We start from the raw sequence: 19,501 nt of genomic DNA on the forward strand, positions 1-19,501 counted from the left end.
GTTTTAATTGATTTAAAAACTGTAATTCGTTCTGCTACCCACTGATTCCGAAAACAAAATTATGGAAAATAATCGCTGCGTATTACCGAGGAAAATCTCAAATTTCCATGCAGATTATGTTTGTTTAATATCATATTTGACATGGACGTTATCGATTGATCGCCTTTATCTAAATTGATATTACCTTTGGTACAAACCGCGACATTATTCTATTATCGGATCGTTTTTCATGGTAAACATTTCGAAAATTCCATTATCTGTATTAAAACGTGTAAAAATCATGCATATTTTTTATTGAAACGGTAAATATGGGTATGGAGATCCCTGTGACCATAAATAAACATCAACTGGCTGCGCATCGTCCTTTTTAGAACTATTGCCGGCAAAATCAATAACTACTAATAAACCACACAAGAAGTAACAGCACGTTTAAATAATAATTAAACGCGACGTTTCTTAACAAAACGCGCTCAACATTATTGTCATGTTGTCTTTTACGATCCAAATTGCATTCGGAGTGTGAGTTATGAACATAGTCCACGATAAAAATGTGTTAGTTGCCGTTAAAAGGAAGAATCAGAGATTTTACAGCGGTAATTTCCTCGAGATAGTTTCATTTCTATTCCAGTTTTCCTAAAGAAAAATTAATGAGTTTTTTGATCCACGTCATAAAAATTTCAAGAGTATGCATGGAGAGCAAAGCTTGACATGTTCCAATATTGTGGTTCAAAGTGCCTCGTGTTTCTCGGGGAGTTTACTAGAAATTAAAAGAGATTTACATATCTCAAGAGACTCAAGCAAATTATGGCGACTAAAATAAGACATTAATTTGGTGGATGCGCCGGGATATTTAGATCTTTATCTAAATTAACTACAATTTATCTAAATCTGATTCTGGATTTAAACATGATATTGTTGCTTTAATCAGAGAAATGGACGCATACTTCTATTTTTCCTACAATGACTCGTGACTCATTTAAATTTCATCGAGTTGTTTAACTTGTGCAAACTTCGATCTTGAGTGAATCTCGGACGAACAATACGTTCCATTTCCTCACCTGAGTGGAGCATGTTTCGTTTTAAATCATCCTCTCCATAACGTGACACAGTTCCGTTAACTTTTAGATTAGACGAATCCGAAATGATTTATGAGTTTCTAAAAGCGCCATTAACGTTAGTTTCGAACTAATTGAAGTTTCTGGCTTACTTTTCTTGATCGATATCAGTAATTAGTTCATCACCTGAGAGTCGGATGTGGCCACCACTCCTTACTCTTAATGAATAAAATACAATCAGAATCAACTTAGATAAAACAAGGAGAATCCAGCAGCGCGCTGAAATCTTTTAGCGAAAGCAAACGCAGTTTCAGTGGACTATTTTGAAAATTACAAAAGCTTTGCTGGAATTACAATAAACTCCATTACCGACTCGGGTTCAGGTGCTGCAAATATATGATTTAATTTTGTTCTGTAAATGCAATCTGCCCGGGCGTTGGTTAATATTACAGAGTTTTCTTAAGAGGGGTTGAATTAAACTGCGTATGGACACAAGGGTTTGGGTCATTTTTATGTACTTTTCAGGGTCGAATTTAATTAAATTTGAAAACAGAGTGTGCCTAATTTTATTCCGATCCTTTTTGGAACAGCGCCGAACTCTCGTGATTAAGATGTCGCTAAAATAAGAGGAATCAGACCGGAATGACCATGACATTCAATGAGATCTTGGTTGCCATGACTGTCAATCGATGAATGACGTTTAAACCCATTTTAGGTTAGATCTGTCAGACAAAATGTCACTCAAGGTGTCATTCTTCTTTTGTTTTTTTAATACTACCAAAAACAGGACCGGATTCTTAATAATTAAGACTTCAACAGTACCCTCGTGTTTACTGTTTGTATGTTTCTATCGTAATTCCAGAGACATGATTTATTCAGTCGAGATGAATATTTTTCTAAAAAAACTACTCGAAATTTATTCAAGACAGGATTGGATTCAGAAATCCGGTGATTTATTCGAAAAATAACAAAAATTTTTATAATCAAACTAGTTGCGAAGCGCCGCCTGATCAATACCTGTATTACAAATGTAAAGCTGTTATCTATATCACCGCCAAGCCAAACCCTTTAGATAAAATTACGTTGCAATGTAACACAATTAAACGTTCGCGTTCGATACACGCCACTTTACACAACCAGAGCACTTTTCCTACCTTCAGGTGGCAGAATCTTCAGACTAACATTTCCCAGTTCTTGATCGATCAAGTCCATGTTGAGCGGGTAGTAGCAGAGTTCAGAAAGGACAAGAAGAGGGATTTCGGTAGAAGCCACGGGGGCGCAGGCCAGCAACCCCAGCAGCAGCAGGCCTGCCATGACACCCTCCTCAACGAGGCATGGCACCTGGTGCCTCATGCATTTTCGCTTAGGCCGATACGTGATTGCGCGGCTGAACAATGAATTTCATCGTCACGTAGCTGGAAAGAGAATAATCCGTCACTTTATTGAATTGGTAAACACAAGAATTTTTGGTCAAAATGAGCACAAGCCGGGTGATTTAAAAATTTACGACTCGTTTAAGTTGCGTGGTCTCTATACAACCGTAAAGTTAGCAAATCAGATTTGTTTCGAAGATGGTGCAATAAACCAAGTTTAAAATCGAGTTGTACTTTCGTTTTCGGTCCGTGAACAACTGTATGGATTTCACACTAAATTGGAATCTCTTCAATTTTCTACTTGATGGGGAATTTCTACTTAAGCACGTTCTATATTCGTCAAGTTATAACATCTAATTTCACAGATTTATTCGTGAATGAGAGAAATTTCGACTGGAATTGTTGTAACTAGGAGGGGTTCGCCACAGTTTAGATCTTAGAGCAAATCGAGTTTCGAACTGTTTGGGGACTAACAAAGTTTAAGAGAATGTCAGTTGTGCACCTGACGGGTAAACATGTGTCTGACGAGAAATTAGCCACTTTTATTTTTCAATCCACTTCGAAATAAACGCATACAACATTAACTGCTTGAAAACTTGAAACATCTCCCAGCTTTGCGTATTTAAATTCGTAGCACGGGCGCAATAGAAGGAGTAACGGATGCAGATCAGAATAATTCTTGAAAATCCTCGGAGCTCCCTTTCGCATTTGCAGACGACTCAAATTTATTTTATTACTCGAATTCAAATAGAATTAGAGTAAAATATCTGAAATTAAACACCTGATAAACGAATGCGATGCCATTTAGGCACTAAACGTGGACCAATAACCTTTCTATTCGTGACCTATTTGTCGGCGAGGCACCAGAAGAAAAAGAAATCTTTCCTTATGATTTATCTCCTTACCCACTTTTTTCAGTTTTATTGCAGTTTTCTGCTCCATAAATAAATTTCAGTTGGTCTCTTATTTATCCAACTTTTCAAATTTCGCGCTCTCGGCATTTCAGGCGCGAAATTTTTAATTTCGTGCTTCCCAGCAATGGTAGAAAACAATTAAATCGATACTCAAATTAGCTCTTTTTCCATTTTTTGCAAAACAGCGTTACAAAATTATGGAAATTTTTGAACAAACACGGAAATTCGCAACAGCCGCTTTAATTTATATCGTGTCCGTCATTTAACGCGGCCGTAAAATTAAAACGCTCAAATCCGTACAGTAATGTCCACATTAAAGCACTAAAAATAACCGCCTTCTCATTCTCTCGTTATCCTTTTTCCCACTTTTTCCTTCACTGTAATTGAGACAGTTTCATCTTACTTTTTTTTAAATTTTTCTGCGCAAGAAAGTCGTGTAAAATGTTTTTTCGGCGGTGGTTTTGAAGTTAGAATTAATTGCGAGTGAAGCGAAAGCGAGAAAACTAAAGAGAGTTATTACGACACGAGTTGTTGACTTACCTCACGGACGACGCTCGGCGTCGGCGTCTCTCTCATGAGACAGAATCCCGAACACTAAACTGGAAGCCTGGGATGACGGCGCCTCGGCAAAGAGCAGTGACGCCTGGACCGGCCTCATCGATCGCATTCATCCCACTTCTGACGATCAGTGACGGCACCGCTGAGTGTATGCAAGGGGGCAAAAGACAAACAGTTTTTTGGTTCGGGGCCGGAGGGATTTTAGTAAATTATCGGGTGGAGAACATCTGCGGCAAAAATAGGGGGAATGCGCCTAAAAGCGAACGGAGGAAAATTCACGTGTTCGAATGGGCAGTGCTCTGGCGGAGTTTATAGTTTTGTAAAGTCTAAAGTCTAATTTGAATCGGGGGCTTTTTTGCTAGTTTTTGTTTGAAAAATTTCGCCTGCCAACAGACGAAGTTTTATTACTTTTGTAATTATAAAATATGACGCCCTCTAGGGTTTGAGGAATTAAACTTTCTTCAGGAAATTGATTAGTAAACAGATCTCGTTAATACTAATCAAAATATGCATGTTCAGATTTTTGACTCGCTATTTTTGTCAAGTTAGAAAATTATAGAGCAAAAAGGACGAATTTTAGAAAATTTTATTTTAAGAACGAACAAATTAAGAACCGTTTACTTTTTACATATTCTAGTCTGTAATTCTTGTAATTTTTATGCTAGAGCAATAAAATTTAGAGATTCTAGACCACAAATAAAGACAAATTTTCAAACTTTTATTCATTTTTATTTTTAATATACCTAAAAAGAATGACAATAGAAATAGGGGAAATTACAATTTTAATTTGTATTCAGACAACTTTATAAAACCTCGAAATGATTTCAATCCGGACCTGTCTATTTAAGTAATTAAACTACTCTGAAGTTAACCGCAACTACTTTCTTTTTTTTGCAGTCCTAACCGTAGTTCAATTTTGTTTCCTGTGGTGGTATCACCACGTGTCCACGGAAATTTCCAAACATTTATCTCTCATTTGCGTAGTTACAGAGTCATTAAACTCCCATTTTATCATCACTGATTCATTCCATGACTAATTAAATAAAATTAATAAAAATTCAAACAAAGAACTTTCATGGTTGCCAACCACAAAAAAGGTATCCATTTTCAAATTACAGTTACACCAGACAGTTTGTAACGGTAGCGACAGATGGCGTTCCCTTCGCTTTTATTATTGTAAAACTTGCTTATCACACTAAAACAGAACGATTATGGTGCGCCATGGAATGGTGAAGAATTTTGGGTAGCAGTTTAATTGTAATAATTGTAAGTTTCGTGTTGATTGTATTTAGCGTGTAAAAGTAGTTGGATGTGTTGAGGGTCTAACTGGTTTGCCAGAACAGGTTCTGCGAATTTTTCGGTTGTGTGAATGGGATTTTTTAGTTATATGGTTACAGAGCAGCCGTGCTGCAAACTTGACAGTGTCTCCCAAAATTTGTTCATTTCGGATTCGTTTTTGTAAGTTGAGGGTGATAAGAGCGGAGAAAAAGTAGTGTTATGATGCATATCATAGGTAGGTAATGCAGAGAAGCCCAAATTACGACCTCGAAGGCCGTTTCAACATCTGCACAGCCAAAGTCAACTAATAGTTTTATTGCATTTTGATATCCAATGTCATATTTGTGCCCATGTAATCGAGCTGTGTCTTTGTCCATGAAATTAACAATTGCGATTTCTAGTTCCTGGAAAATTCTGGCTAGAGCTGAAATTTTTAAACACTGACATTTCTTTCAGTTGTTTATTTATACAACTTGATGACTCAAACCAAATATTTGATTTGTCAAAGTTAGATTTTCAAATTGATCGGTTTGGCAATGTCACACGACGTGTAAAATTCACTTTTTCAGTTTACAAACATAACAAAAAAAGAGCACGCTGAATTACAAGGGAATGTGTGTCGCTGGTAAGTGGAGGTGTCTGGAACGCTTCGTCTATGGCAGATCCAGCTAACGCGAACGCTGCTGCCAGCAGAAGCCGCCGCAAGCGTGTGCTGCCCCCGCAGCCACGTCCCGAGGCCAAGCGCCTTCGCACCCAAGAAGACCACGCAACGAGACGATCGCACAAGTCCAAAAAAGTATATCTTGCATTGTTTCACTTCCTCTTCTCATGCCTCACATTACAGGTGGACAATACCGATCCAGACACTACTACTACTACAGAACAAGACGAGTTTGCAATACCTTCAACGTCTAGGAAACACAGGAAACAAGAAACTAGCGAAGAGTTTGAAGTCACTAGACATAGGAACAAGAAAAGGGGGAATAATAACTATAGGTCTAGTTACTCGGAGGTCAAGAATCTAGAACCTTCCACAAGCTCAGATAGTTTCAATTCTACCAAGTCTAGGCATAGGAAAGTTAGGAAGAGTCAGTCTGGTTACCAGTCAGAGGATCAGTGGGATTCTGCAGAGTCCACTTCGTCACAAAGGCTAGGGAAGCTGAGGATTAGGTATGCGAACATGGGGGAACCAAAACTCAGGGATTTTCATTTGTGAGTTCAAACAAAGATCTCCAAAGGAACGTACAGTAATTTCATAAAAAACGTTGACATTGGAAAAAATAAAACCTTCTCGTTCCGTGGGGTCATAGTAATATAACAGGTGTTCAAAGAAGCATCAGTTTGACACTTGTCCCCAGCTGTCATTGCTCAAATGAATATTGATCTGTTGATCTTAATTTGATTTCCCGGTTGAAACACAAGTCTCTAGGTTTATGTTAAGATTGGAACTGCGATTCAACATGATCTGGTGATGATGGTTCAGACTTTTCTAATTTTTGCCGTTTATTTATGTCTTAGGTGTTAAATTAAGATTTAAACTTCTTCAACTATTACAAGCACTGTAAGAAGTTAGCCCAAATTAGGTCACTAGTATTTCCAAAACCATTGTAGTGTGAACGTTTTTTAATATTGTACTGGAATTCTTAGAAATGCGACTCGGAAATTACGCAGCCAAGATATTGATTTATTTTGAAGTTGGCATAAATGAACCAGAGACTAATTAAACGTTTATGTGTGGTTTCGAGACACCACAACCGTAAAATATCGAAATGAAAAATAAATTAAGAAACCTTACGTATCTTTTTTCTTAAATCAAACAGACTGTCTGTGAGTTTCTTTCAAGAGCACCCTGTATCTTCCCAAATCGTTGATACTGTCCGTGTCAACATAATCGCGTCACAAAAAGTGTTACAATTATAATTAACAAGAACTAAGTGCGAAAATGCAAAATTGGTGTCTTTCAGATATAAATTGGATATTAAAGAGTCTCCTAAACAGAAAAATAACCATAGACGTTCGGATCGCAATAAAAACAGAAAGTCGCGGAGTCCCAGTTACAGCGGAGACGAAGAAAAGCGCGAGAAAAGTCCAGAAGAGTTCCACAAGTATCCGCTTCGTAATCGACTCAGTAAGAGTTTCATCCAACCTTCGGAGTCCAGTTGTAATTCCAAAAATTCGACGAGTGGAAGAGTAAAACGTGAAGTTGTAGCGCTGGGGGCGACGAGCAGCCAGCCAACTACTCGCGAGGAGGAAGAGCCCTCTCGCCTGACGAGGAGTGGAGCAGTGCTGAGACGCAGCACGCGGAATAGCAAAGGTAATTTTGTCATAGTTTCATGTTTCTTTTTTTATCAAAAATTACGAATAATTTAGCTGTTGGTTTATTTCCAAGTTCCTTATCATCAACGACAATTAATAAAGATAATGTTATTATCGACAATGACAGTGATCGGTGTTTCCATTAGTTTAATTTGAAAACATTTCTCAATGAAACGTGGAGTCTTTACTCACTACAGCGATATAAAATGTAAGTTGTTTAAACTTTGAAACTAGTTTAGATAAGATTGTTGGAGCAAAAACAGGCTTTAGATTGTGAGAGCTCTGCAAAAATTCGTTAACTTTTTTTGGTCTAATCACTACAATTTAAAAACGCTTAAATATTGTTTACTGTAAGAGGGCTAAAATCAGCGGGAAACCTTTGAAAGAACAAAGGAGTTTGAGTCACCAACAATCTCTGCGAAATTAGTGGAAGAACACTCGCAGCGATTGTCGTGATAAACAAGCTGAATAAAGATAACATTTGCAATGTGCATTCGATAAAACCAATGTTACCAAGTAATCTGACGTCATGGATCTTTTAGGTATCGCTGAAGCGTTTTTACAGTTAAAACTAAACGTTTTTTTGCTTTTTTCTAGCGCACAGCTCAACAACGGGTTCCTGTGCAAGCTCGAGCGGCGCAAGTGGCAGCGGCAGCAGCTCGAGACGAGCAGCGAGGCAGCATAAGGTGGGGGCGGCTGCACCGGCTCTCCTTACGGCCCCTGCCCCTCACGCTGCCGCAGCCATGGCCGCAGATCAACCAGATTTACCCAATAACGGCCTCTCAGGTAAAAACCACGAAATACCACCAGTCGTTTATTGGAGTTTTGTAGCTTCCGAAGAACCGCCTTCTCCTCAAGAAGCCGCGCAGGCGATGCCGTCAAGCGGTGGGCCATCAGGACCTGGAGCAGACTCCGAGAGTGACGACAGCGAAGTTGGTCGTTTGCAGGCCCTGTTAGAAGCTAGAGGTCTTCCGCCACATCTCTTCGGGGCGCTGGGGCCGCGGATGCAGCATTTACTGCACAGAAGCATGGGGTCCAATAGCTGTACGTAAAAACGGCTTCATGTACATTCTCATTGAGTCTTTGTCTGTTGCAGCTGTGGCCAGAGCACAGGCTCTTATCCCGGGATTACAAGCTACAGGCGACGAGGGCCAGCAACTCCAAGCCGTCATAGAAATGTGTCAAGTTCTGGTAATGGGCAACGAAGAGATTCTCACAGGTTTCCCGGTCAAGCCAGTAGTCCAAGCTTTGATCACGCTCTTAGGCATGGAGCATAATTTTGATATTGTAAGTTTTGTGTTGAGACTGAAGGGCTTTCAATTCGTTTGGTGGTACAAAATTGTACCATCGTATTTGTCGGCCCCAGAGCATTTACAATTCAGGTGCAGTCAGTTTTTGAGCTTGAACTGGCTGTGTATGCTATTGTATACAATTAAATTCGTAACACTGAAGATGGTGGTGACATTTCTTCTTTTTAGATGAACCACGCTTGTCGTGCTCTGACTTACATGATGGAGGCGCTTCCAAGATCATCCGCCATTGTCGTGGATGCTGTTCCCGTGTTTTTAGAAAAATTACAAGTTATCCAATGCATGGATGTCGCAGAACAGTCACTCACAGCTTTGGATATGCTGTCACGGCGACATTCTAAAGCGATTTTGCAAGCGGTAAGTTACTTGTACAACTCTATTGATGTTACAACGTTTCATCGCAGCGTGGGGTCTCCGCTTGTTTAATGTTCTTGGACTTCTTCTCGATCAACGCCCAACGCAACGCCCTGTCTATCACAGCGAACTGCTGTCTCAATCTGACATCGGAGGAATTTCAGTATGTTCAAGAGTCATTGCCTCTGTTAGCAAGTCGTTTGACGCAACAAGACAAGAAATGCGTCGAGAGCGTTTGTTTGGCGTTCTCAAGATTGGTGGATAGCTTCCAATTAGAACCGGCTCGCCTGCAAGAAATTGCAAGTACCGAACTCCTTACGAATTTACAGCAACTGCTCGTTGTTACTCCCCCTGTTATCAGCACCGGAACGTTTATCACAGTCTTAAGAATGCTGTCGGTGATGTGCGCCAACTGCCCTGATCTCGCTCTTACTCTTCTCAAACAGAACATTGCCGAGACTTTGCTGTATTTGCTGACCGGCTCAGCTGAAGTGAATCAGGATGAAATCGAGCTGATACCGCGGCAACCACAAGAACAATTCGAAATCACGGCTTTGATCGGCGAACTGATGCCCAAACTCCCTACTGATGGCATTTTCGCCGTGGATGCTCTTTTAGAGAGACCATCGAATATAGCAAAAGATCAGCCAGTGTGGCAATGGCGCGATGACAGAGGTCTTTGGCACGCTTACGGTGCCGTTGACAGTCGCATAATTGAAGCCGCTCACTTAAACGGAGACGATGAAGTCAGTCTTAATACTTTGGGGCGCATCTACACCATTGATTTCCATTCCATGCAACAAATCAATGAAGACACGGGAACCTCTAGACCTGTGCAGCGTCGTTTCACGCCGACGAGCGTGCAGTCTGGCTCCACGGAACCGTCGCATTCTGGAAGTCGTCCGAATTCAGCCACACGCGATGCCCGCGTTGCTTGTCTTCGCGAAGAACGCGGACTCGCGGCTGCTTTTATACGTTCTTTATTTTCGGTGTTGTACGAAGTGTATTCTTCTAGTGCAGGACCGGCTGTTAGGTGTAAGTGTCTGAAAGCCTTATTGAGAATGGTGTATTACGCCAGTCCTGAACTTCTCAAAGACGTTTTAAAGAATCAAGTTGTTAGTAGTCATATCGCCGGCATGATGGCTTCTAGTGATTTAAGAATTGTTGTTGGTGCCTTGCAAATGGCTGAAATTCTTATGAATAAGTTACCTGAAGAATTCGGTGTGCACTTCAGAAGGGAGGGAGTCATCCATCAGATTAACCGACTCGCGGATCCTGAGGTAATTATTGTCACAGCAAAAACCCTACGAGACAGTTGTCGTTTCAGATCCCACTAGGCGTTAGTCCCCCAAAATCCAGCTGCAGTTCGACGTCGTTCGCCTCCACGTTAAACGAGACTCAACCTGGAGCCTCCCAGCCTTCGAGTAGTTCGAGTCACATTGCCAACGGCTCAGCGGCTAGTTCACACTTGGGAACACCTTTAACAGCGACTGTTTACACTTCAACGCCAGATACACAGCGTGTTCAAGATTCAGACGCTCGGTCGCCTAGTCCCTCACACGTTCGCTTAAGTGACGTGTTAAAACGCAAGAGACCACCAAAAAGATCAGGTGTATCGAACCGATCAAAGACTCGCCACGAAGACTTACCGATTTCGCCTTCATTAATGCAAGATTTATTCACTAAAGCTGCGTCGTTGGGTAACTCAACTCCCAGCAATTCTGCAAGACCGCGATACTCCGGCTCCAGCTCCAAAACTAGCTTTCTTCAAAGTCTGAATCCGGCGAGATGGGGACGAACTATGAATTCATCGCACGATCGAAGCTACAGCAAGGATACTTTGAACAGTCTGACAAAGTCGGCTTCGAACTCTCATATCACCGCTGGGAATCGCGAGAAGACAAGAAGTTGGGTCAGAGAACAGGTGGGGCGGGAATTAAAGTTCCGAACACATTCTACAGTTTATTTCAGGCCTCGAAATTCATTGACACTTACTCAGCGAACGAGGAAGACCATCACCCAGCCACCAACGTGATCACTAGACTCAAAACCGCGATTGAGAAGCTTTCCACTATCAAATGCGGCGAAGCGCTGAGAGAACTCCGGGAAATCCTCATAGAATCTGATGTGTCGCCTTTCGAAGTGAACTACTCTGGTCTCATCAAGTCGTTGCTTGTGTATTTAGCCGACGTCGACGGTCCTTTCGATCGCGATCAAAGATTGAGAATTATGTTGCACGTCTTCGCTGGGTGTCCCTTAGAAGCGAACATCACGATCGTCAACGAGTTAAACTCCACGTGGATGAGCGCCCTTGTGGCTAAATTAAACGGATGCGTTTCACAGTTGGAACAGTTTCCGGTCAAAGTTCACGATTTGCCCGCGAGCTCGGGAGCCGGCAGGGGCGGAACGAGCGCTTTGAAGTTTTTCAATACGCATCAATTGAAGGTGGGAGTGATTGGAGATTTCTTAAATTATTTCGTTTGTTTTTCAGTGCAATTTGCAACGTCACCCCGACTGCACGAATTTGAAGCAGTGGAAAGGGGGCACGGTGAAAATCGACCCCCTGGCTTTGGTGCAAGCAATTGAACGCTACTTGGTCGTCCGCGGCTACGGACGTTTACGTGATAAAGATAGTGCCGATAGCGACGACGGCGACTCCGACGATGATATTGATGACACATTAGCTGGAGTTGTCATATCGCAATCAGGAGCTAGACATAAATTACAGTTCTTAATAGGCAACAATGTTTTACCGTACAATATGACAGTGTACCAGGCGGTTCGGCAGTTTAGTAATAATGGTAACGACCAAAGCGAAACCGATACAGATAACGAAACTCCCTTAGGTAAGTTGGGAATGCGCCTGGGGGATTTTAGTTGAGAGAGTTTTTCAGGAAATGTTGGTATTTGGGTCCAAACACATGTAATTTACTATCGACCTTTGAAAGAAGACGGCTCTTTATCAGGCAAACCGAGTTCTTCTAGTGCTGGTTCCAGTCATTCGAGCCGAAAAGGAAAAGGATCTTCGAGTAAGAGCACTTCGCGACGCAAAGGAGATGACTTATGGAACGGTAAGTTGAGGAGTGTCTCTACTGTTCTTCTACTGTCTTTTCCAGAGGGAGTCACCCCTCACATCCATTCTCCGCTGACCCCGTTCTTGACCACACAACTTCCCGAATCGGTAACAATCCAAGATGCATCCTTAGAAGTTCTGTGTCTCCTTCGAATTCTCAACGCCCTCAATCTCTACTGGAGCACCCTTTATCCCTCCGTGGAATACCGCCCGATTATCCCGTCCTCGGAGTTCCTCAACAGCAAGATTGCAGCAAAAGCGAGCAGACAACTCCAGGATCCCTTGGTGATAATGACCGGGAATTTGCCCAACTGGCTCCAACAAATCGCTTCAGTTTGTCCTTTCCTATTTCCGTTTGAGACTCGCCAATTGTTGTTCTACGCGACGTCGTTCGACAGAGATCGCGCTCTTCAGCGTCTCCTCGACATGTCTCCGGAACTAAGTTCCAGTGATTCGCAAGAACGTGTCACCCCGCGATTGGACCGCAGGAAACGCACCATATCACGTGTGGACATTTTGAAACAAGCCGAGCAGGTCATGCAGGATTTGGCGTCTTCAAAGGCGCTGTTGGAGGTGCAGTATGAGAATGAAGTGGGCACTGGATTAGGCCCAACGTTGGAATTTTACGCTTTGGTGTCGAGGGAGTTGCAGAAATGTAATTTGGAGTTGTGGAACGCCACAGAGAGTCTGGGAGAGTACGTCAGCTGTCCGGCTGGGTTGTTCCCGTGTCCTTTGCCAAAAGGGGCGAAAGTGGGACAGATCACGAAGGTGAAGAGCAAGTTTCGGTTCTTGGGAAAGTTCATGGCGAAGGCCGTCATGGATTCCAGGATGGTAAGGCGGTGCGAAAGTAAGAGAAAATAATTCGATTTTTTATTGTTTTAGTTGGATCTTCCATTTTCGCTGTCGTTCTACCGTTGGCTGCTAGGACAGGAACACTGTCTCATCCTGTCGGATCTCAAGTTCGTGTCTCCAGATATCTACAGGACGTTGAAGAAGATGCACGAGATTGTGAGAAAGCGCGACGCGATCCTAAATGACGTTAATTTAACCATGGAAGAGAAAGAAGAGGAGGTGGTAGGAGGAGCACTGGCGAGACAGAAATTATTGAGTGTGTTTCAGATCGAGAAATTGGAATTTGATGGTTGTCCAATAAGCGACCTTGGCATCGATTTTATTCTTCCGGGATACAACGTGGAACTAATGAAAAACGGAAAATCAACCCACCTGACCATCCACAACATGCACCTCTACGTGAAGTTGGTCACCCACTGGACTTTGGTCGAAGGAGTGAGCCGCCAAATGGAGTCTTTACGCGAAGGCTTCGAGTCGGTGTTTCCTCTCCAGAATCTGCGAGTTTTTCAACCCGAAGAACTGGAGGCAGTGTTTTGTGGAAGTCCAAGAGATTCGATCGCAGGCTGGGATATCAAGAGTTTGATGGAATGTTGCAAGCCAGATCATGGGTATACGCAAGACTCAAGAGCAATCAGGTTCCTGTTTGAGGTTCTTAGTTCGTACGACAGAGAGGAACAGAGGATGTTTGTGCAGTTTTTAACCGGAAGCCCGAGACTTCCCGTTGGAGGTAAGACAAGACAGAATCGTTGGTAGATCGAGATTGATTTTGGTGTTGCAGGGTTCAAGGCGCTGTCGCCCCCTTTAACGGTCGTCCGGAAAACTTTAGAACCAAACATGAACCCTGATGATTTTCTCCCATCTGTGATGACTTGTGTTAACTACCTCAAATTACCTGATTATACAAGCATTGAAGTGATGCGATCGAAACTTCATTTAGCTGCTTCTGAAGGACAACATTCTTTCTATTTATCATAAAATTGTAAAAGAGGTGTTTGATAAAATCGTGACTCTTAATAGTGTATTTTATATTTATAGTCATCAAGAAGTTTCGAATATTTGATATTATACTTGAGATGTAGCCCCCAGTTATGGGTGAGAGGTGTACTTTTATTTACTTTCTAATTTATACCTAATCAGTGTTTTTCGTTCGTGATATTAAAATATTTTTGTTTACTTTTGGAAATCAATGTGTTTTTGTTATGTTTAATCACTTTGATTTTGTAGAGTGAGTGAACGTTTCAGCGGCGACGAACAAGTGCAGTGGTTTAGGGGGCAACGACTGAGAGTGCAATGAACACAAGTGTAGTTCTACGATGTCACAACGAACAGTTAAGACGTAACTAAGTTAAGGTCTATTTGCCAAATGTATAATTTACCGTTCTCACTCTTGGAAGTGATCAGTTATTAACAAAATTAGTTTAATTTCAAAATATGTTTCAATAAATTTGTATACATAACCACAACTTTGTTTAATCTGCGATGTACGTTCCTTTTCCACTGCCCATCGTGATCCGTATTTTTTTCAATAAAACTCAGCTTTTTCAAACCCTGATACGTGTATTTATCACATTCAAAACATAATCCACAGAGAACTACTCTCTTAATCCTAAGTCTAAATCTAGAAATCAGTAGACCCACGTCTTCAAAACAACATTCCTTACTTATCTTACAAACGATAATTTAATAAAACCAATACCAAAGATGTAAATTATATGACTAGTACAGTAATAAACGTACATATAAATAATTACAAAATCATCGTGAGCCACCCCACAATCAGTATGGTGCCCCCCACTGGCGCCAGCTTCCCGAATTTGTTATCCCCAGTGAAGGCGTGATAGTAGCAAGCCCCCGAAAACAGCGTCGTCCCCAAAATGATCAAAGATCCGCTCTGAAACAACAATTTACTTCTTTATTACAGATCCTAAGGCAACTCACCAGCTTTGGACTCCTGGTAAGTGGCACCCCCAACAGTGCTATAGTGTGAAGAAAATGATATCTGTTCCCAGTCTCAAAAATCGGCTTCAACTCGTCGGCTCTGTCTTTCGGGTATGATCTATGGGCCCCGTACGCTCCCAAAGCGACCGCCGAGGCCCCCATTAACCCCGCGATGCGCACAAAAGGGCCGTTTTCGGTGGCTAGCTTCCACAGAGGTTTGCTTTCATTGATTACAGTGACGGTTTGTGCGGGAAGAGATGTGAGTTTATCGGGCTGGAAGAGAAAGTTATTATAAGTTCGAGCGGTTTTGGAGACTCACGATTACGAAGGATTTGACTCCTTTTGAGACGGGATTGTCGTACACGACATAATTTACGAACTCGTGTAGCCCCATGTCAAAAACACCGACGCAAAACAAACAGATTCTCAAACAATTTTGACAAGTTTGACAACACAGTCAGCTGTTTCTAGTGACGGGTTAGGGACTTTTTGTTTGAATAAAACAATGGTTAGGTGAAATAATTTAATTACGCAGCGATACAAAATAGAAATGTGGTCATTGTTATGCAGATAAAAGTACTCACTTTTGGTGGCATTGTGGAGTGCTCGCGTAACGATAAAATTTTTATCAATGAGAAACGTCAAGCAAAAAACAGTGCTGCCAACCTTGGACTGTTCTCTAGATTGTAGGTTAGGACGAAATCGAATCATTTCAATATGGTCTATGTCTTCGCTCTTTGTAATAAGAGCCTCTGTGGTCTCTGTTGTCTCTGTTGTAATTGTCCTGGCGGTGGTCTCTACGGTCACTATAGCGGTCCCCTCGGTCCCTGTTGTTAAAGCGGGGACGTCCGTACCAGGGGCACATTATGGGGGGCTCCGGGATCCCCGCCTCGTAGATTTTCTTGTACTCCAAGTCCGCGTCTGTAAATCTGTCCGAGAACTCAAGAGCACATTCTTCGAGAAAAGCTTCTTGTTCTCTGGTCAAAGTACTGGAGGCCATTTCAACACGCAATGTGCAATCACTTGGCAATAATTTACAATTCAGCACAATATAAATTAGCAAAATTGGCAAAACAAACAGACCGAGTTGTCAACAATGACAAATGACAATAACCTCTACAGTCTACACGTCAAAAAAATAACAAAAACAAAATTCCTAAAATCAAAAATAAGTTATCGTCGTTATTTTTGCGTCAAATGTGGGCGTTAGGCACGTTGAAGAGTGCAAATAAAAGAAAAAGTGGATAAATATAGCCCAGGCGCCGCAACTTTACAGGTAATGTTTCTTATCAGTGATTTGCATATTTATGTGTTGCATTACAGTTATTATCGATTTTTATGAATAATCACTAACTGTAATACTAATTTAGAGGTCATGTCGTGCTCCTGATTTAAATGAGGTGTTTCATCAATTAAACTTGTCTTGAAAGTGAGTCACCAATTGTGAGAATCAAGTCAATGTTTACAAGATAGCATGAAAGAAAGATAATAGCACGCCCAGAAAATGGCAAAATCCAGTTACAGGTACGTTACTTTATTGCCAAGACAAAATAACAATTTTTTTCCAGTAAAGTTGATGAGTATGGATTTGAGAGACCTGACAACTTCAACTATGAATTATATGACAACTTTATGTCAAATTACATGAGGATTTTGACTAGGAGGGCTTTGAGATGGAACACCATTAAAGGTAGCTATGTGAAGAACAACACTTTGAAGAGGTTTGTTAGAAAAGGGATCCCAAGTGACAGAAGAGTGACAGTGTGGATGCAGATCTCAGGCGCTGAGAAGCTCAAAAATGAAAGCTCTTTTACCTATCAGGAGCTAAAAAAGAAAATCAACAATAAAAGCCTCATTGAAATCATCCAAATTGATCTTCCAAGAACCTTTCCAGACAACATCTACTTTACAAACCATGAAAACCTGCCACAACAGCTCTTTAACGTTTTGGCTACTTTTGCTCACCACAACTCTGAAGTTGGTTACTGCCAAGGTCTGAACTACATTGTTGGCCTTCTGTTGCTGGCGACAAAAAGCGAGGAGGCTTCCTTCTGGCTACTCAAAGTCTTAGTAGAGCAGATACTACCAAAATATTACATCCCAAGCATGACTGGATTGCTCACAGATTTAGATGTACTGAACGCTCTCATCCAGAAACTAGAGCCTGCAGTACACCGCCATATTCAGAATGTAGGGATGCCATGGGCTTTGGGGACTACAAAATGGTTCATTTGCATATATTCAGAGGTTTTACCCACTGAAACCGTCCTAAGAATCTGGGACTGCTTGTTTTATGAAGGGTCAAAGGTGTTATTACGGGTCGCCGTCACTCTGATAAAATTGCACAAGCAGCAAATTCTAGAAACGACAGAACTTAGCGAGTTGATCGCGTGTTTTAGAAACATGCGCAGCCATGAAAGTGTCATAAACTGCCATCAATTTATGAAGGTAAAGAAGCTAATTTGGTGATAATTGTTCAATCGTAATTTTCAGGATGTTTTTGATCTTCCAGGACGTTTCACCACCAACAATCTAGAAAAACTTAGAACAAAACATCGTAAATGAATGCATCAATTTTTATTTTTATATCCACGGTTCTAGTCTACTTTCAATACATTCTCAGTTGTTTCTATTTATTTACATCTAAAACGTACCCTACTGCTATCTTGAATGTTTCTCTAAGAAATCTTTAGCTTCATTAATTTTCGACGCTAAATACGGGGAGCCCCCTCGGTCCGGGTGGTTCACGGCCATGACCTTCTTGAAGGCGTCTTTTATCTTGGCCTTGTTGGCTGTGGGGCTAACTCCTACAATTCATGTTTGATAAGACAAACCACAACATTGAGTGTTCTAACCTAGAATTAAAGCAGCTTCGCGCCTGTTCATTTTCTGGTCAAAACCCCCCTTGTAATATTTAGAATTTGCTACGGACTCTGCGTCGAATTTCGGCAAGTTCTTCATGGCTTCATTTACTGTTTTTGTAACGTTGGGAAGCTGGCGAAGGGCATAGCGACCGGCAAAACCCACGGCAGCAATTCCTAACCCTGCCAAAATGACGCCCGCTGTCTAAAAACGCCGAATTAGTCTCAAATTGTCAGCAACTCCAATAATTACCATTTTAATGCCGTTGAATAACAATAACAGAAAATAGAGTTTTCTAGACCCGAATTTTGACACTCACATGTTAATGACAACTGACAGATGAATGACAGTCAAAGTACCAATCTACAACCAAAAAATCCCTGACTTTAACCTCACTTTTAATCAACTCCGACAATTCCGTTTTTTGCCACAACGAATCTGCATGATTTGTTGGGGAGATCCGGAGCAAAAGTAACTTCAATTTCACGCACTTGTGAGGGGAAGTACCTCGTTAAGGTGAGTCTACAAGTGACAAGGTTGCTCCATGCAACTCCCAAACAGGGCTCAGTCACGTCGTTTGTAACGTTGTGGGTCACCTATAAGAACTCATGAAGATGAGAGACCACAAGACGAGTCTTACCTGATTCGTGCACACAACTGCAAAACCGTGTCTTTCAGAGAGTTCACGCAGTTTCACTGCAAGTGACACAAAGTCTTGACTTCTGTTGTAATAATGGACGTTTAGATTTTCGCTGCGGAAGGCCCCCGCGATTGAGTCGATGACCACCAAGCCCACAGTCTTTACGGTCAGTAGCTTCGGTAAATTTCTGAATAAACACCGCTTTAACTGTTCCTATAATAAAAAGTTGCAACTAAAGAATGTTAAAATGTGATTATTGGTTACAATGTCTGCAGCATGTTGGATGAAAATGTTGTCTTCAAATGAGCTTAGAATTCCGTGCTTTTTGGCCAGTTGTTGAGACAACTCGCGTAGCCTTTTAGCAGGGAAAACATCTTCTGTGCAGATATAAACTACAGATTTCTCTAAAGAAGGCAATTGGGCCATCACAGCTAATTGTAAGCAAATTTGAGTTTTCCCGACACCACTGCACCCCACGAGCTCCGTGATTCCGTTTATTGGTATTCCGCCTCTTGTAATCGCATCTAGGGCTGCGCATCCCGTGCTGAGGTGCCCCCATGGCTCCAAAAGCGACCCTAAAACAGGCTTGAAATTAGAAGCCCCCCTGGAAGTAAATAAGTACCTTGACAACATTTATCTTTGAGGATTACCGCGGCGCTCTCCTTTACGACACGTTCAATGCAGTTTAGATCAAGTTTGGTAATTTGAGCTAAATGTGTCTTGGAAAATTCTATCACAGATCTTGGCGATTTAATACCCGCTAAAAATTGTTTGAGATAGTTTCAGTTTTTTTCATATTGAGACTCACCAGTAATCAAACTTTCGTAAATTTCTGAGGGCAAAACTTGTCTCAGTTGCTCCATGTTAGCCGGTTGACGTTTGAATTGAAGGTTATGTTGCTCGTCACGTGATGTAAATAATCTTTTGTACACCTAGGTTGAGAAGTGGCCAAGTTGCAAGGGGTACAAGTGAAACGCT

At 41.5% G+C, this 19,501-nt stretch overlaps 6 protein-coding genes across 12 annotated transcripts in view; 2 read left to right on the plus strand and 4 right to left on the minus strand.

Annotated features, from left to right (window-relative positions):
* Positions 1 to 3,965, minus strand: part of LOC148175528 (retinal guanylyl cyclase 2) — a 42,462-nt gene extending 38,497 nt beyond the window's left edge. For all 4 annotated transcript variants that reach the window (XM_088035892.1, XM_088035891.1, XM_088035890.1 and 1 more), the window contains exons 1-2: positions 3,883 to 3,965; positions 2,210 to 2,470 (exon numbers count right to left, since the gene is read on the minus strand). In XM_088035892.1, coding sequence (XP_087892018.1) covers positions 2,210 to 2,408 — 199 coding nt within the window. In that variant the 5' untranslated portion in view covers positions 2,409 to 2,470; positions 3,883 to 3,965. The remainder of the gene's footprint in view (positions 1 to 2,209; positions 2,471 to 3,882) is intronic.
* A 1,085-nt stretch (positions 3,966 to 5,050) lies between these two features.
* On the plus strand, positions 5,051 to 14,633 carry ctrip (E3 ubiquitin-protein ligase ctrip). Of its 2 annotated transcripts, none has more exons than XM_088037272.1 (17): positions 5,051 to 5,166; positions 5,748 to 5,974; positions 6,023 to 6,348; positions 7,143 to 7,492; positions 8,092 to 8,280; positions 8,326 to 8,538; positions 8,591 to 8,781; positions 8,973 to 9,161; positions 9,209 to 10,438; positions 10,486 to 11,082; positions 11,130 to 11,603; positions 11,650 to 12,004; positions 12,053 to 12,229; positions 12,275 to 13,062; positions 13,114 to 13,302; positions 13,351 to 13,810; positions 13,862 to 14,633. In XM_088037272.1, the coding sequence occupies exons 2-17, from the start codon at positions 5,834 to 5,836 to the stop codon at positions 14,056 to 14,058; spliced, it is 6,066 nt and encodes a 2,021-aa protein (XP_087893398.1). In that variant the 5' UTR covers positions 5,051 to 5,166; positions 5,748 to 5,833; the 3' UTR covers positions 14,059 to 14,633. The 2 variants fall into 2 exon arrangements, with proteins under 2 accessions (XP_087893398.1, XP_087893397.1); XM_088037271.1 differs by lacking the exon at positions 5,051 to 5,166 and adding an exon at positions 5,191 to 5,413.
* On the minus strand, positions 14,621 to 15,697 carry LOC148175530 (transmembrane protein 256 homolog). 2 transcript variants are annotated; one of them, XM_088037277.1, is made up of 3 exons: positions 15,606 to 15,697; positions 15,022 to 15,294; positions 14,621 to 14,974 (listed from the first exon to the last, which is right to left on the minus strand). In XM_088037277.1, the coding sequence occupies exons 1-3, from the start codon at positions 15,615 to 15,617 to the stop codon at positions 14,831 to 14,833; spliced, it is 429 nt and encodes a 142-aa protein (XP_087893403.1). In that variant the 5' UTR covers positions 15,618 to 15,697; the 3' UTR covers positions 14,621 to 14,830. The 2 variants fall into 2 exon arrangements, with proteins under 2 accessions (XP_087893403.1, XP_087893402.1); XM_088037276.1 differs by lacking the exon at positions 15,606 to 15,697 and adding an exon at positions 15,341 to 15,568.
* A 508-nt stretch (positions 15,698 to 16,205) lies between these two features.
* On the plus strand, positions 16,206 to 17,649 carry LOC148175531 (growth hormone-regulated TBC protein 1-A). 2 transcript variants are annotated; one of them, XM_088037274.1, is made up of 4 exons: positions 16,206 to 16,297; positions 16,392 to 16,545; positions 16,590 to 17,469; positions 17,515 to 17,649. In XM_088037274.1, exons 2-4 carry the CDS (start codon positions 16,526 to 16,528, stop codon positions 17,584 to 17,586), a joined length of 972 nt encoding a protein of 323 aa, XP_087893400.1. In that variant the 5' UTR covers positions 16,206 to 16,297; positions 16,392 to 16,525; the 3' UTR covers positions 17,587 to 17,649. The 2 variants fall into 2 exon arrangements, with proteins under 2 accessions (XP_087893400.1, XP_087893399.1); XM_088037273.1 differs by having other exon boundaries at positions 16,209 to 16,297; positions 16,345 to 16,545.
* On the minus strand, positions 17,584 to 18,241 carry LOC148175532 (mitochondrial import inner membrane translocase subunit TIM14). Its single transcript, XM_088037278.1, has 3 exons — positions 18,136 to 18,241; positions 17,877 to 18,087; positions 17,584 to 17,828 (listed from the first exon to the last, which is right to left on the minus strand). The coding sequence occupies exons 1-3, from the start codon at positions 18,136 to 18,138 to the stop codon at positions 17,683 to 17,685; spliced, it is 360 nt and encodes a 119-aa protein (XP_087893404.1). The 5' UTR covers positions 18,139 to 18,241; the 3' UTR covers positions 17,584 to 17,682.
* A 40-nt stretch (positions 18,242 to 18,281) lies between these two features.
* LOC148175533 (DNA repair protein XRCC3-like) lies at positions 18,282 to 19,426 on the minus strand. Its single transcript, XM_088037275.1, has 5 exons — positions 19,332 to 19,426; positions 19,146 to 19,283; positions 18,788 to 19,098; positions 18,524 to 18,736; positions 18,282 to 18,479 (listed from the first exon to the last, which is right to left on the minus strand). Exons 1-5 carry the CDS (start codon positions 19,384 to 19,386, stop codon positions 18,282 to 18,284), a joined length of 915 nt encoding a protein of 304 aa, XP_087893401.1. The 5' UTR covers positions 19,387 to 19,426.
* Between the last annotated feature and the right edge of the window lie 75 nt (positions 19,427 to 19,501).

Source organism: Gnatocerus cornutus, chromosome 5 (genome assembly GCF_029298725.1).
Source record: "Gnatocerus cornutus isolate USDA-ARS CGAHR chromosome 5, icGnaCorn1.1, whole genome shotgun sequence".
In the NCBI taxonomy this organism is placed as follows: Eukaryota; Metazoa; Arthropoda; class Insecta; order Coleoptera; family Tenebrionidae; genus Gnatocerus; species Gnatocerus cornutus.

Coding starts and splice junctions, on each gene's coding strand:
- LOC148175532 (XM_088037278.1), bottom strand. Junction 17,829..17,876: donor CGAAGCTGCTTTAATTCTAG/GTTAGAACACTC, acceptor CATGAATTGTAG/GAGTTAGCCCCACAGCCAAC.
- LOC148175533 (XM_088037275.1), bottom strand. CDS start 19,386: ATGGAGCAACTGAGACAAGTTTTGCCCTCAGAAATTTACGAAAGTTTG. Junction 19,099..19,145: donor CAAAGATAAATGTTGTCAAG/GTACTTATTTAC, acceptor AGCCTGTTTTAG/GGTCGCTTTTGGAGCCATGG. Junction 18,480..18,523: donor CAGTTGTGTGCACGAATCAG/GTAAGACTCGTC, acceptor GAGTTCTTATAG/GTGACCCACAACGTTACAAA.
- LOC148175530 (XM_088037276.1), bottom strand. CDS start 15,415: ATGGGGCTACACGAGTTCGTAAATTATGTCGTGTACGACAATCCCGTC. Junction 15,295..15,340: donor GAGTCAAATCCTTCGTAATC/GTGAGTCTCCAA, acceptor TTTCTCTTCCAG/CCCGATAAACTCACATCTCT. Junction 14,975..15,021: donor TTACCAGGAGTCCAAAGCTG/GTGAGTTGCCTT, acceptor TTGTTGTTTCAG/AGCGGATCTTTGATCATTTT.
- ctrip (XM_088037272.1), top strand. CDS start 5,834: ATGGCAGATCCAGCTAACGCGAACGCTGCTGCCAGCAGAAGCCGCCGC. Junction 8,782..8,972: donor TGGAGCATAATTTTGATATT/GTAAGTTTTGTG, acceptor TCTTCTTTTTAG/ATGAACCACGCTTGTCGTGC. Junction 9,162..9,208: donor CTAAAGCGATTTTGCAAGCG/GTAAGTTACTTG, acceptor GTTTCATCGCAG/CGTGGGGTCTCCGCTTGTTT.
- LOC148175531 (XM_088037274.1), top strand. CDS start 16,526: ATGGCAAAATCCAGTTACAG. Junction 16,546..16,589: donor ATGGCAAAATCCAGTTACAG/GTACGTTACTTT, acceptor ATTTTTTTCCAG/TAAAGTTGATGAGTATGGAT. Junction 17,470..17,514: donor ACTGCCATCAATTTATGAAG/GTAAAGAAGCTA, acceptor CGTAATTTTCAG/GATGTTTTTGATCTTCCAGG.